This window comes from Pipistrellus hanaki (assembly GCF_964339955.1).
Source record: "Pipistrellus hanaki genome assembly, chromosome: 6".
NCBI classification, from domain to species: Eukaryota; Metazoa; Chordata; class Mammalia; order Chiroptera; family Vespertilionidae; genus Pipistrellus; species Pipistrellus hanaki.
Window position 1 is genome coordinate 39583738 of NC_140508.1, and position 16379 is coordinate 39600116.

Consider the following 16379-nt stretch of genomic DNA (forward strand, 5'->3'; position numbering starts at 1 on the left):
GCTGTCAAGTAGTTAACCAGTGCAGGCATTTTCTGAGAATTCCATGTCAAGTTGAGATATCTGTTTTCCTATTATTAAGAAAGGCTGCTTGTTGATAGCTTCCTCCTGAGCAATGATTATACTTGGTATAGATACTAAAAAAGAAAAAAAATAAACATTCATGATCAGTAACCACCCTGAGTCTTAACTCAGTGAAGAAAGCATATAATTGAGAAGAAAAGCTTTAGTGCAAAATTATGCATTGGAAGCTCTTTAAAAAATAAATAAATATATATATAAAATTGATTTTTTACAGAGAGGAAGGGAGAGGGATAGAGAGTTAGAAACATCAGTAAGAGAGAAACATCGGTTAGCTGTCTCCTGCACATTCCCCACTGGTATATGCCTGCAACCAAGGTACATATCCTTGACTGGAGTCAAACCCGGGACCCCTGAGTCTGCCACTGAGCCAAACCAGACAAGGCGATTAGCAGCTCTTGAAGCACCTGTCCTGAGGAACCACTTGTTAATTAAAAACCATAAACCCATAAGAAATTGAGTTGGATTTAACAAGAGTATGGTCCAAATTTTAGAAAATTCTAATGTAAACAAATCGCAAATCTTCCAAATGATGTACTGATTCACTAAGTCCCTGATTATCTTTTATTTTATCCCAAAACATAAAAATCTTTTAGTTTTGACCATTAACTAAAGTGACAATGTAAAAAAATATATTGTTTTATTTAAATAGGTGAACATGTGTGTCATTTTCTCTCAGGTAGACATTTTTAGAATCATCTAACAATTTTAGATATATCCATCGAATAACCTGTTATTGAAATTGATTTTTATCACTTCAGAACTCCTGAAGAGTACAATGCTTTCTGGATCTATAGAGGCGGGGAGAACATTCCTTCTCACAGAGTGAGGAAAGAAACCTTCCAATTCCAATAAAGTCTTTATAGGCCTTTCTCTATACAAGGATATGATAAAATGAGATATATAACCCACCAATCATTTTGCCAAACTCAAGATTGGAAACTTCACCAAGTATTCAGTAGGTGGTGGTGTCCTTCACATGTGTGTGGAGGTAGTCTTGATATTACTATGGTGGGTGCACTTGGCATTGGCCCTTGGCTCATCTTCACTCATAATCACTATAACAACAGAAAAAAAATGAGTCAGAAGTTAGGGCACTGGAAGAAATGGCAACTGACAACATTCCTTCAGTCAGGAGAAATATTAAATATTAGCAGAATTACCAAAATTATGTCTCTTACTATCTCTTCCCTTTTTTTAATGCCTGGAAAACATTTAGCAGACTTGCCAAATAGAACAGATTTGCCATTGGAGAACAGAGTCTTTAGTATTCCAAAACAGAAGATTTTTAAACATTGCTTTTAAAATGACTTCAAATTAGTGTTTTTAAAGGTTGTCATACCAGTTGTTAAAATTTTAAAATTAAAAAGGAATATTTTGTTCGCACATGAGAGAAAGCTCCTTCTGTATGATTAGATGCAAAATAGCCCTCTAGGCTTCTCTCTTCCACTCCCCAAATGTAATGCCAGTCTTTCTGGCATACCTGCATCATCCTGGGTGGGCTTTTCTGTTCCCTTTGTAACTGTATCCTCTTCCCAGCACCATATGCCTGACCCCAAAGGGCTTTAAAACTAAAGGTGATGACTCTTTAGTTCTACTATTGCTGTGGCAATGTCTATGATAGGTATCATGTAGCTTTTGTTCATATTAACTGACCTGATGTAAAAAGATTTGTACTGACTGGAATAATAGAGGTGCCCTGACTCCTGAGGCTGCTTAGAACCAGTTAATTGAGAATGTGGCAGAATGAAGACATTCAAAATTTTAAACTTTGAAACCTAACAAAATATTATTCTTCTTCTACGCAGGCCCAACAAGACCATCACTATGACCGATGGGGACTATGATTACCTGATCAAACTCCTGGCCCTTGGAGATTCGGGGGTGGGGAAGACGACATTTCTTTATCGATACACAGATAATAAATTCAACCCCAAGTTCATCACAACAGTAGGAATAGACTTTCGGGAAAAACGTGTGGTGAGTTCTTATCCATACTGTTAAACTTATTGTTGATCCTCCCCAGATGCGATAAGAATTAAGAAGCTATGTTTATTGCATGTGAGACATTTGTCTTTTATCACAAGCAATTTATGGCCTGTCACTTTAATTTATATTACTTTTTTACTTTCTCCACTATAAATAACATTTTTGCACAGAAAGACGTTGAGTGTCACTATCGCTTATCTCCAAAAGTATACAGAGCAACTAAAATAAATAATGTATGAATTTATATGGTGTGTTTTCTACAAATTCTTAAGGACTCTTTCAAAACTTGAATTATTCAGGATAGGAAAACATTAACTCTTAGTCTGAGTTAAGTTCCTCAAAAAGAACAAGTGTTCATTTTTCTACTCTTAAAGACGTCAAAAGAGTGATTGGCAAATAGCTGGAACATGAGTTGTGTAAGTTCTTGCTGCATTTTTATTTATGTGTAGACTCAGCCATCAATCACTAGCTGATTATGAACAGAATGTGAGACCAATCCATGCTATTTTCTGAGATAAGGGAGTTTAAGTGAGAATTGCCACCACTTCCTTCTCCTGTGCTAGACGCTAATGACAGAAATAAAGATATTGTGACATGTGAGACGTGTAGCATAGGCACATAAGCCTTGCCAGATTTACTGCCACCCAAGGTATTCTCGATTGCCAAAATGGCTGCAGCTCCCAGTTGATGTCACAGATCTATTTCTTCCTCAAGAATTGAGGGGGAAGAAACCACCCACACAAAGGAAATGATGGTTGAAAAGGTAAATCGTGGTTTCTTATAATGTCCTGTACCTCATCTGAAAGTCCATACACTGGAATGTAGTCTTAGCAAATTTGCTTCCAACCCCTCCAGGGTTTTCCTGTGCCTTCTCCCCTCCTGAGTGCCCCTACTGAGCTAGGTATGTGCCCTTGTAGCTTTCCCTTTGAAACATTCCACTAAGTTGTACTTAAGGGAGCTGATGAAATATTAAAATCATTATGCTTTGCTTAATAAGAATTCAAAAGACCATAATTTAAAGAATTTAAAAAGAGCCTTGGAAGAAATGGCTAATAAAGGAAGAGTTAAAATATCCTGTGTGAACTTATTGAGAAATTCTGAGCAAATGCCATGGCTAAATCGTTCTGAAAGTCCAATGCACAGTAAAAGATATTCGGGTATTTGTAAATCATTTTACTGTTTTAAGAATGCTTTCACATTTGGTGTTTCATTTAAATTTGCAGTGACTGTAAAGTAGGGAGAGATTATGGGTCTCAATTTTCAGGTAAGAAAATAAGACTCAGAGAGGTTAAATGGAGAGCTAAGTTTTGAACCTAGAACTTGCTTGCTGCCTCCATGAGGAAATGACAGAAGGTGTCTAATTTAAGTTTGCAGTATGCCTAAATTGTGTTGAAAATCATACTTGTACTTGACATTTAAAAGTGAGAGTACATGTGATACTGCTGGAAAAAAAACAGAGCAAATATTTATCCTGCACTATGAACTTTGATTATAGTAATTGAGGAAAAAAAACATGTTGAGTGAACCCAGAGAATTTGAATGTTGACAAAATCCAAAGCAGTATAAACTGACGAAAATCATATCTTTCAGGTTTATAATACACAAGGGCCAAATGGATCATCAGGGAAAGCATTTAAGGTGCACCTTCAGCTTTGGGACACTGCAGGACAAGAGCGGTAACAGTAAATTACTTTGTTTCTAGCTACAAAGATTGCAGAAGAGCTGATTTTATTTCTTATTTATTTTTAAGTTATAATTTACTTGTCAATATTATTTTATGTTTGTTTCAGTTATATAGGAAAAAACTTAACCACATTATATGCAACTATTCAACTAGTTTAAAAATAGGCATTTGTATTGAGAAATAAAAAGAAATTGTTTATAGTTAATTAACCATAACCGGTATTATGAATTTGGTTCAGATTTCAAAAAATCTCTATGAAGTTTCTTATTATACATTGTCATTGTACTTCATAATAGGGAAAAACATTTGCTCCAGAATTTAATTAAATTAAGGCTGGACATTTACACTGTTACAAGGGCTACTCCAAGAGGGACATGAAGAAAAGGGTGTTTAGATCTTTCTCATCTCTTTCCATTCTCTGCAGAGCCTCTCTGATCTGTGCCATATGGCTTGCTTTCTTCTCTAAGACCTTGGACACAACATTGCCCTCCGGCCAGACTGCCTTTCCACCTTCCCTGATCCTCTCCTTTCACCAGGCCCAGCTCATATCCACCTCCCTAGGGGACTTTCTGAAGCCTCTTCCTTTTAGATTCCTACATCACCTACTCTACCATCCCTTAAGTTAATTAAGTATTTACTTCCTAATGAAGCCAATATTTTTTTTATTATTTCTTTTTATTTTTTGTCTCTATTTGCTGTTTCTTTGATTCACGTGTAGCCTTGTCACCCAAACAGAATTGTCAGATTTATAAGGGCAGAGACTATGCTGGGTTGTTCAGTGTCATCTCTGGTACAATGTCCAAGATAATAAGAATTTCTCAGTAGATAAGGGTATTTATTGCTTGCTTATTTAATGGCAGTATATTTCTTTGAGTTACAAGATTTCAAAGGTGCTAAAGACCACAAGCTACTGAAGCTCTTCGATATCAGAGTACCTAAAAATTGGCAATAGGTTGTCAGGATAAGCTATTTAGAAGGCACATACCTCCACATTCTGAATCGTGTTTCTTAGAATGTTTATGCTTGTAAACACTGCAATGTTTGAAATGCATCCAAATGTTCACGCCTTCAGTGAGTGTAAACGCCAGGAGAGGTGCTGGGCCCTCTCAGTTAGCTTTTTTGACTGTGAATTCCATTCACACACATCCTTCAACACTGCTGGTGCTGCTGGAGTCATTCCTCACAAGACTCTCTGTTCATATGTCAGTTTGGTTGTCACAAAGATGTATGTTTTGTAGACCAATTTGATTCCTATTTGAAGAAGTAATATAGAAAATGTGGTTCCCATATGTCTTCACACATGATTTGTCAGCCTAGCATGATGGCAGGCTTCTCTCATCTATCCCCTTAAGACAGCTGCTTCATGAAGGAAATGGGGAAGACTGGGGACTGTCTCGCTAACAATGGGGTTATTTATCCCTTGGGAATTTTGCATTCTGTAAATATAAGGTGTAGCTAAGCCACAAGATAAAAAGGCCACACACCTCAACCCTGTTCCAGGACACTTGGCAGCATAACCCATATAAAATAATGGTTATTGATAAAAGTGATATTGTGGGAAGGAGGAAAAAAATAATACCCCTTATGTAAGCCCAAAGAATACAGGGCACAACCTTTATTCCCGGTGAAGGAGAACCAATGTAATGTGACCCTGGCATCTGTGGGGTTTTTTAATGGGTTCCTAGCTTTTTCCACCCTGCAGACAGAATGAAGTTGGTGGGTAAAGCAGAAAATCAATTATCTTCCCTCTGGAATAAGTCCTGGAAAAAATGGAGGATAGCAAAGGAAAATTGTCCAGGGGATAAGCCATCTCCAGACTAAGAAGATCCTATCCACATTGCTATGGATGCAAAAGTCCCAATCAAATTCATACAATAAGCTTGTTTTTAAGTGATTTTGTTATGTGAACAGTGAGAGGGGAATAAGGCAGAGTCTTATCCTCAAATAACACACACACAAACACACACACACTCATGGAGAGAAAAGAACAGGCTGTTATGGTTGAGTTAACCATGCTATTGTGGTTGAATAGCAGACAATTTTATGAGTACAGCTAATTCCCAAAAAGAGGAGCCCATTCAATAAAAGTACTATAATCTCTGTGAGCTTCCAGTGACTAGTAGAAACAAAGCAACAAGAAAAAATTGCATATAATTTTTGATATTTCTTAATCATCATGATTATGTCTTACCAAAAATATCCTAATTTGGAAATTAATAGTTGTTGAAATACCTCTTCTCCATGGTTGAATTCAGGAGGAGAAGGAGAAAGAGGGTATAGCAACCAGAAGGATGGTGAAACCAAGAAGGAAATCAGGAAGAAAGGGCAGTTTGGTTTTAGACAAAGGAAGTTTGAAGTATGCTAGGTTCCTCCAAGTGGAAATATCCAGCAAGTAATTGGTCATACAATATGAAGGCAGGCAAATTCTAATTCTATAAATTTGGGGTTCAAAACATTGGTGATAATTGAGCCAGGAGGTAGATGAGATTACCCAGTGAATGTGTGTAGAGTAAGACAAGGTAAAGAATAGAACCTCGAGGAAACCAAAGAATCTACAAATAAGCTAAAATAGGGGACCAAAATTTAGGACATTTAGGATAGGAAGTTATATTCTTAATTTCAAAGTTATGTGCCTTTCTAAAAATGTACTGCCAAATGCATCTCTGTGTCAACCTTCTCTAGTCTGTATATGTGGTCTCTAGTTTCACCTATTTCTAACATTAAAGTGGGCTTCAGCACCTGGCCCACTTCACTGAGAATGTTGTGGTAGAGGGGATCAGAGCCGAGGAGAGACAGTCTTTACTCTGCCCAGGACAGGGTGTATTCTTCAAAATCCTTCAATAGAGATGAGTGCTCTCATTTCTCCCTAACAATTCAGTCTGGCCTTCCCTCAGTTCCCATAATCATTTTCCTCATACTCCTTTCTTCACTGTCTTCCCTCTTCCTCATGAGACATAGATGCTACTCTTTAACTCCAAAGAGTGCTCACAAAAGAGTTTTCTCACCAACACTGCTTTTCCCTACAAAGGAACTCTGGATCCAGATGCTAACAAGCTGTGGTTTTCTACACGTAATCATAAGCACTCATTTTCAAGCCAAAGTTTCTGGGCACAGACAAAGAATGACTGAAAAGTATAAGTTAAAGTCCCAATATTCTAAAGTATTCTTGGTTTTATTTGTGGATCACAGGAGGCCCATGAGCCAAGAAGTCCAAGGGGCTGTGTAAGCATGTGTGTGATTAAATGTTACCAAATTCCTTGTGCGTGAGTGGAGCAGAAAGCCAGGATGTTGTCTTAAAAAGAACCTACCAGCAGACACCCTCCTCTGCCCCTTCAGCAGTCTTTCAGGGTCATCCCCCATTCCATAGGATAACCCATAAGGGATGCCATAGATATTTCATATTTGAGAGGGAAACAGAGTTGTTTGTATTGCCACCACTACGTGGACGTGGACTAACTTTCAGAACTACCTGCTGTGCTTTCTCGGCAGATTCCGGAGCCTCACGACCGCATTTTTCAGAGATGCCATGGGTTTCTTATTAATGTTTGACCTCACCAGTCAACAGAGCTTCTTAAATGTCAGAAACTGGATGAGTAAGTGGGACTACGTAATCTATGTAATCTGTGTTGGTCACTTTGGGGCCCAAGAGCTCTGTTTGTTTGTTTGTTTGTTTGTTTGCCTCACAAGATGAAAGAATAACCTTGGGGAGTCATGAGTTTGGTGTTTCTGGTGTCACCTTCAAAGTGGGGGCCTTTATGTGCATCTCCTAAGGTGGCTTGGAATTGTATTTTACTTTGACACTCTTAGAGGAAGCCAATGTGGCTTCCGATCCATCATATTGAAGGTCTTCATTTTTGCAGTCGTAAGGCCATTAATTCTACTTGTCCAGCCATTTAAAGGACTTCCTAGAACAGAGGTGGGGAACATCCATCCCACGGGCCAGGCCATAAAAGGCCCTCAAAATCATTTGGTCTGGGCCTGCCATGGCATCAGGGGTGAGTTAATGAAATGTTTGGACAAATAGAGCAGGCTAATTGTAAAGTTGATAATTTTGTACGGCCCACCAATGATGTGATGAATACCCAAATGGCCCTCGACCAAAAAAAGGTTCCCTGTCTTAGAAATATGCGAGCTTCCACATCTATTACATCTAACCTAGAAAGGACATAGAGAAAAACAGCTGTTTTTCCTGAGAGGGTACTCTGGCACCTAAAATGTCTTCCCATGCACTTGGGTTAAGTAATGGGCTAATTAACTACAGGGTGGCCAGGAGAGAAGCTGCTGCAGAGCACCAGCCACGTGAAGATGAGGGACCGTGTGCCAGTCAAGCAGCTCACATTGAAATTGTACTTTTCTTTTTTCCTTCAAAAACATAGCCAATATGAGGAAGCCTCATATAAAAACTACACAATTTTGATATACTATGAAATTAAAAATCACCTAATCAGTCATTAAAGCCAGATTAATATATCTCAGCACAGAAGAATAGTATGCCATTTTTATTTTTACTTGATGTGGCACTAAAGATAATATTTTATTTGCTGTATCTAATATATATGTCGTTATTATATATTATTTGTAACAATGTATATAACTGCTTTAAATGTGAGTTCAATAACAGTTGTTATCTTGGGGGGAAAATATTGCTTCTCAAATTGAGTAATTTTCCTAGGATCTGTCTCTATTTCCGTTTATTATTATACTAGAGGGCCTGGTGCATGAATTTGTGCACGAGTAGGGTCCCTCTTCCTGGCCTTCGAGATCAGGCCAAAACCAGCTCTCTGAGATCCCCTGAGGGGTCCTGGATTATGAGAGGGTGCAGGCGTGGGAGGTTGGCCAGTAGGGGAGGGATTTGGAGAAGGCTCCAGGGCATGTCCAACCTATGTCGCTCAGTCCCAAAGGCCAGACCCCAGCAGCAAGCTAACCTATCAGTTGAAGCATCTTCCCCCTCGTGGGCAGTGCACATCATAGCTACTGGTCAACTGCTTCCTGGTCGTCAGTGCATGTCATAGTGAGTGGTTGAGTGGCCTTAGTATATCATTAGCATATTATGCTTTGATTGGTTGAATGGATGCCTGGACACTTAGCATATTAGGCTTTTATTATATAGGATTTCCTTATTCAGACTTTGGTGTTATTAGATTTTGAGGAGATAAGGAGATAAGATTATTCAACACATACTTTCAGAGAATGATTTCTTCATTCTTTATCAATGAGCCTCTTCCTTGTTTTAAAATTTTTTAGAAGGATACTATATGGATTTAAGATAATTCATTGCTAGGCCTAAAAAAACTTTCATTTCTAACACCCAAATAGCCGATGTTATAGACTAAGCCTTTGTATTTTCCTTGGCAAAATTGCATGCATCAGGCCTTGTGATAACATTAGAGTAATTCCTCTAACCTCCAAACCATAGGTTGACACATTTCTCATCATTTACTTTCTTCTCTCTCCCTCTCCCAGCTCTCTCTCTCTCTCTCTCTTTCTCTCTCTCTCTCTTTCTCTCATTTCCTGGAAAAATGAAGACAAAAAACCAAGTTTCCTATCTAAATTTGCTTTTACATGACTTTGTGGAGGTTCAAAAAATGTTCTGCTCTCTTAGATCATCTTAAAGGAAAGAACAAACTTGTGTACTTTAAAATCATGTTCTGTTTTCTCCTCTTATGTTTGAGGAACAAGTAGTATGAAACAATATGTCCCTCTTGGAGGGCACTTCCTCAGATGGAGAAGAGCCCTGATAGGTGTTCATTCAGGTGCTTCATGTAAATTATGATTGATCTTCACCACATGCAGCTCGTGAGGCAGTGTGTCCATGTTACTTGGCTAATATAATATAAAAAGCTGGAGATAAACAATTAGATTAGGAATCTCATATGAGCAGTCATTTGACATCACTTGTTTGTAACTAGCTTGCTGGTTCCATCTGCTTTCTTTCTAAGGCCAACTGCAAGCAAATGCTTATTGTGAAAATCCAGATATAGTATTAATTGGCAACAAGGCAGACTTACCAGACCAAAGGGAAGTCAATGAACGGCAAGCCCGGGACCTGGCTGACAAATACAGGTAAACCAGTCACCTGGCAATGTCAACCAACCGTGCACACTGATGCTAAGTAATGGGGCAGGGACACGAGGTTGATACAATAGGAATTACAAAGATCTTCCAGAGGAATGTATGTGACATTTAAATCAATTACTCATTAATAATAGCAACTAACATTTACTGAATACTTAATAGGTACTAACAACTGTTCCTAGATTTTAATGTATTTAACCCCTCACAACCATATGTAGAAGACCTAGAGTTATCCCATTTTACATATGAAAATTAGGCATAGAGAGATTAATAACCGAGGGGAGGCCGTATCGCTAAGCTGGTAAGCAGAAGAGCTGAACTGAACCCAGGCAGTCTGAGATCAGAACTCACGTTCTTCAGCACGATCCTCTATGAGTGCCTCTCTATTGGTAGCTACAAACCTCTAAGGTGATACCTGATGTGGATATAATATTGCAGCCTTTATTCTCAATGAAATTAGAGGTAAATGAAGAATTTTAAAGCACCCCATGCAGTTATACATTGACTTCCAAATCAGACTTTGTCTTTATTTTTTAAATTCAAAGCAATTTCATCACACCTGCCATTCTTTTTGGATTGTTCCTGAGAACATTAAAATGGTACACGTATTCTTGAAACTTTTGATTCCAAGTATAGACTGTAGTCACATGAATATCCTATGGAGTTTAATTTCTTTTTTTTAAAAATATAATATATTTTATTGATTTTGTACAGAGAGGAAGGGAAAGAGATAGAGAGTTAGAAACATTGATGTGAGAGAGTCATCGATCAGCTGCCTCCTGCACACCCCCCACTGGGGATATGCCCGCAACCAAGATACATGCCCTTGACCGGAATCGAACCCGGGACCCTTCAGTCCCCAAGCCGATGCTCTATCCATTGAGCCAAACCGGTTTTGGCATATGGAGTTTAATTTCTAAATCAGATTTCTAGATAATTGATTAGAAGGAAAGTAACATTGATCACTAGCTCACCATTTTTTACCCTCCTGTATCTGCTTTCTTGCCCATAGTACTGATTATATTCACACTAATGAGCAGCTCACCAGTTGTTACTCACTGAGTAAGAACAGGGATGCTTTCCAACTCAGCCAGCAAAACTCTGAATATTGTGCAATCTCTGTCAGCCATATTTTCATATGTGTGACTCATTTATACATCTTGTTGCCTCGTTTCTGATTTCTTCCTCTTGAAAATATTTCTCATCTCTTCCATGCTAGCATACCCTATTTTGAAACAAGTGCGGCAACTGGCCAAGATGTGGAGAAAGCTGTGGAAACTCTTCTGGACTTAATAATGAAGCGAATGGAACAGTGTGTAGAGAAGACACAAGTCCCCGACTCTGTCAATGGTGGAAACTCTGGGAAGCTCGATGGGGAGAAACCAGCAGAGAAGAAATGCACCTGCTAGACCTCACCCAGGAACTCATCATCCAGATCCCGCCCAAATATTATTACTTCCCCAATCAGCGACTGACCACACAATTGTTGGGTAGACCAGGCTTAAAGGCATATCTTTCTTTTTCTGCCAGAAAATGTATTTTAAAAACCAGAATAGTTAGCAGATTCAAAAGAATCAACCAGTTTTTTCTGAGGCCCCTTCAAACGAGATAGATTTCTAATGTAATCTCACCATCGTGGACACGCCATTTGTTGTGATTTATATTTTGTTTGTTTTTTATAAAGAAGACAAATGTGTAAGGAAGTACACACCATGAAATAACAGGGAGCTGTAAATGAGAACAAAAATTACCCTGTCCCAGTAGAGGAAGAAATAGGCTACCAGAGGGAGAACATAGAAATTTGATTTTTTTTTTTTTTTAAAGAGTGGGTTTACTTCACATGTAGAATCTGATTATTACTTTTAGGTTTGCATTAGGGAAACAGTTAAAAATGGATACACAATAAAGAATTCTAAATGGATCATTAGCAATGACATTATTCTGTACACCCAATACGCTGTATTAGAATGACTTAATTAGTGGTGAGGTTATGAGAGGATGAATGTCAGACTTCTGCTAAAATGTAGGAGAGTGTGTAATAATGCCATTTTTATATTATTAATAAACAGCATATAGACAAGAACAAGATTGTGGATGACAATGTATAAGAGAAATGGCCCTAGGAGAAAAATGAAAGGATGGAAACATGGCATTTGGACAAATGAAATTAAATGCATCTGTTACAGATGTCTGGAAGAGTCACTTAGCCAACTTTCACTCAAGCCAATGAGAAGTTGACATTATCAGCTGGGATTAAGAGATGATCCAGAGGTTTCCATTTCAAACAAAATTTTAGAAATAGGTTCATTGTTTTGCTTCACATTTCTTTTCCTTTCTTTCTTTCTTTCTTTCTTTCTTTCTTTCTTTCTTTTTACTTTTTTTTTTTTTTGCAAATGGTGATAGTAACAGTACAAATTAAAGATTGCTGTTTATTAAAAACAAAACAAAAAAAACAACGTCTTTTTAAAAATGCAGTCAACAAAACCCATTTCACCTTAATTTATTTTAGATAAATATGCTGGTGATGTGAAACAGAAAGTGACTACTAATTGTGGATTTCTTTTCAATTTACAAAATCCCAGAAACTCTAAATCAAATTTTCTTTTCTCTAACCCATACTCTGGCTTTGAATCAATTGTAAAAATACAGGTGTGTCACTTTGTAGACCAACAACTTCAGAATAATCATGGATCCATGCTATGGTCACTCTGAATTTTCATGTCACTAATCCCATAAGAATTGGTGGTAACTCATGCCATGTTATAATGTATTTAGCACTTGTTTTAAGGCAAAATGCTGATAGTTGACCTTTATTTGGGGATTGGGAATAAAACTATCATATCTCACCAAAAATTGGTTAATCACTCCCCCCCCCCCAACAATAAGCTGCCTTTTCTTTCTAAAGATGATCTCCAAAGTATTTTTCATTGTCCTATTCTTATCATTATTCTTATCATTATCAATTCCTATTAAACCATTATTTAACTATTTCAGCAAATTTTATCAATAACAACGGCATTACACTTTAAGTTTTCTTTTTCTTTTTACTTTCTTCAGAATGGTTTCTCTTACTATAAAATTTTGCCAATGAAACTTTATTTTCCCAGCTCGGTGCATACTTATTTTGTTAAGTTACAGACACTGGAAACCCTTAACCCAGCTCCCCCACCCCTTAACCTCTCCCTACCAACATCTATCTGGTACCAAATCCGTTTTAGGAACTCAGGTCCAAGGGAATGTCTCCTCACAGTGTTCTTAGTGTGGACTAGACCCAGAGAGGTGTCATGGATCAAAGCAATCGGAAAACTTGGATGGGCTGGCGCCTGGTGGAGTTCTAGGTGTTTACTGCCCAGTTCCTCTGGCTTCTGCAGCACAAAGCCAGTGTCTGAGACAGTGTGCTTGGGTACTCCCTCCAATGGTATTTTCCTCCCGTGATGCTCTTCGTGACCTCAGTACCTGTGCCCTGAGGGTAGAAAGCTATTGGCTAACATGAAAGGTACTTCTTTTGGAAGAATGTGAGCAGAAACAATGTAGCTATTGTTTTAGCAAAATGCAGTGAACTTTCGAGGTCATTATGTCAATGTCTTATTTGGATCCAAATTGTGATAGCCCCTGCATTTCCACAATAGGGGATGTTGAGCCTTTATGAAAACCCTGAAGGTTTTCTATTTTGGGTATGTCTTTTTGTTTCTTTTTATTTTCCAGTTACATGATTGACTCACTTATGCCAAGTTTCTGTCATTGTCAGTTATTTAACAAGCATTTATTCAGGGTCTATTTTAAGATTGTCATTTGATAGTTGCAGCGTGAAGCAGAGAGTGATGATGCCCATAATTATAGAACTACGCCTGTAAAAATAACAATTATTGGGTAATAATCTCAAGTATGACAAAACTTAACTCAAGAAAATTACTTTGTAGTGATATCCTACTTTATAAAAACTTGACCTAAGAAATATTTTTTTTCTGGCATATTTGACCCCAAATTCTATGTCAATGTTAATAGAAATTCCTTCTCTTATTATTTCCCAGTTAATTAGTCTGTATTATTTATTTTACAACCTCAAATTGATTGGCGGCCCTGAAGTATATAGACCACTTTAAAGGACTGCGTAGACCTTTTAACCCACAACAATATATATATTTAGCCAAAATGAGCCCTGTAACCAATTATCTCCCAAATGCTCTAGTAAAAGCCAAATTGTATCTTGGAAAAAATCTTTGAAGTGTACATGAAATTCCTTTCTGGCATAGAAAGCACTTCTGGAGTGTTTGCTCTGTTTCAGTGTTTACATTGCTCTAACACAGTGCCTCGGATACTTCTGTGACCACATTTGTCTCCAACCTATAGCTCACTTCCTACAATGTCATTACAGGAAGGGCTCACAGAGACAGTGACACAGCTTAAGGTCTTTGATGTCTTTGGCAAAGGGTTCAAGGACGTCATGGAGATCAGAGACCATTACCACTGTCTCCTGGTCTCAGCTCACTTCTCATGGAGTGAGCATTACCTGAGACTCTTTTATTTATTATTGTTATTTTTAATATATTTTATCTTCACAGAGATGAAGGGAGATGGATGAAGAGTTAGAAAAATCAATGAGAGAGAAACATCGATCAGCTGCCTACAGCACACCTCCTATTGGGGATGTGCCCACAAACCAAGATACATGCCCTTGACCCGAATCCAATCTGGGACCCTTCAGTCTGCAGGCCGACGCTCTATCTACTAAGCCACACCAGCTAGGGCTACCTGAGACTCCTAACTGAATAGGTACAAGATTACCTTTCTGTGTAAAAAGAGAAAACTCCTTTGAAAAATGTATAATCATAGTTGAGAGAACACAATGTCTGTTTCCCTATGACCAGAGTGGCAGGTCAGGAGTTGGCAGAGAAAAGATTAAGTGCTGGGAGTTGAGCTTGCAGGTCTCTACAGAAGTGTTTTAAAATTCCTTCCAAGTCACTCTAGCCAGTTTGTTGCCATTTCCTTAGTGTCATCTATCACCCTGCACACATTTTGAAGCCAGCATTTTTTAAAGTAAACCTTTTACCTGTTGTTTTTAACCACGTGGGTCATTCTTTGCATCAGAAGGTGTCTTTTTTATGCTTCTAGTGTCAGTTACTCTCTGCCAATCAGGTTGGATGAACTGGGCAAGAGTTTTAATCAGCCCTTGTAAGAGACAGAAGCTTGACTCTAGAGAAGGACATGACTATATTAAAAAGTAATAATAGTCAGATATTTTTAAACTGTGAATTGAGTCAACAAATTTGATGGCACATATATTTTCACCAATAGAGTGAGCACAGCAGATAGAGAAATATGTAAATATGTGTGATACAAAGAGTGTACAACTAGGTACAGTGTGTAACCTGGAGACTTGTGTCTATGAAACAAGATTGTTTACTCTCCATGTCTCTGTTCACCTGAATAAAAGGGGGGGGGGGCATGTATGCTTGCCTCATTGTGTATCACACTCACCCATTTGAGGAAAAATCCTCATCCATAAAGAATTTTGGAGTTTAAAACTCAAATTTTAAAGAAATAATATTAAAAATTTTGTTTCCTAAGATACCGAATAACTCTTTAAAAGGAACTTCTGAGAGCTGATGTTAACCAAAGTGATTTTAAAAGTTTACTTTCGTCCTCTCCTACCTAGCTTTAAAGCATTAAGAGACGTCTAGAATGTTTAAGTATTTTAGAAAAAGCTTTCTCATTTTTTAAGGATGCCAAGATGCTATCTATATTTGAAAAAAAAAAAAAAAAAAAGAGTTGTCTAAAAGTTCACCAAAAGCTATGTTTTTTCCCCTGTCTTGATTTTGTGAGCAAGATGATATAAACACATTTCTGGGGAGAGTGCTGAGCTCTTACCAGGGACAGTGGAAATAGAATATTATCTGAGATGAGTATAGTCTCAATGCTCTATAAATCCATAAAATACTCGTCTCACAAAGTAGAACTGATAAAATTATTGATAGATATAGTATAGGGAATGTTAAAAATTTATTTTCTTAAAATGCTTGGGTGAAGACTCACCCATGGTGACATTGTTGAACGAGCACTATAGAGAGAGATAAGAGTTACTAGTAAAAGTTGTCTAAGCAGAGCCCTTAGATCTGGCAGAACATGGAGTTCATACTTAAAAGGTTGATTTTTAGGTAGGGGGGAAAAAAAGAGTAACAGAAAGAGTTTTTGTAAGTAGATACGAGGGAAATATTTATTCATCCTTTTTTATCTAACAAGTAGAGGAGTCTATCCTTAGAACTAAGTTAATAAAAATATTTAAGCTAAAAAAATTCATTATTAGCATTAAACTTTTGGAAACTTAGGAACATTTTATTTATCTGAACCTCATAAACTGGAGTAGCATCACATATCTGATGATAGGAAATCTCCCCCCACCTGTGGTGGGGGGCAGAGGGACAGGGAGGGGCAGAGGGTGATTTGCTATGGTCATATATAGAGAGGAGAGAAAACAGTGACAAACTAGTGGGATTCTTTTAAAGGGTGTCATCTTTTAAAGAAAAAAAAAATACAAACGAATCATCTTTGGATT

The 16379-nt window shown here is 37.7% G+C and overlaps 1 protein-coding gene across 3 annotated transcripts in view; it reads left to right on the forward strand.

Moving 5' to 3' along the window:
• The window catches only part of RAB27B (RAB27B, member RAS oncogene family), a 119807-nt gene extending 103822 nt beyond the window's left edge, over positions 1 to 15985 (forward strand). For all 3 annotated transcript variants that reach the window (XM_084887029.1, XM_084887031.1, XM_084887030.1), the window contains 5 exons: positions 1887 to 2058; positions 3658 to 3743; positions 7241 to 7344; positions 9691 to 9814; positions 11046 to 15985. In XM_084887029.1, coding sequence (XP_084743155.1) covers positions 1887 to 2058; positions 3658 to 3743; positions 7241 to 7344; positions 9691 to 9814; positions 11046 to 11235 — 676 coding nt within the window. In that variant the 3' untranslated portion in view covers positions 11236 to 15985. The remainder of the gene's footprint in view (positions 1 to 1886; positions 2059 to 3657; positions 3744 to 7240; positions 7345 to 9690; positions 9815 to 11045) is intronic.
• The last annotated feature ends 394 nt before the right edge of the window (positions 15986 to 16379 follow it).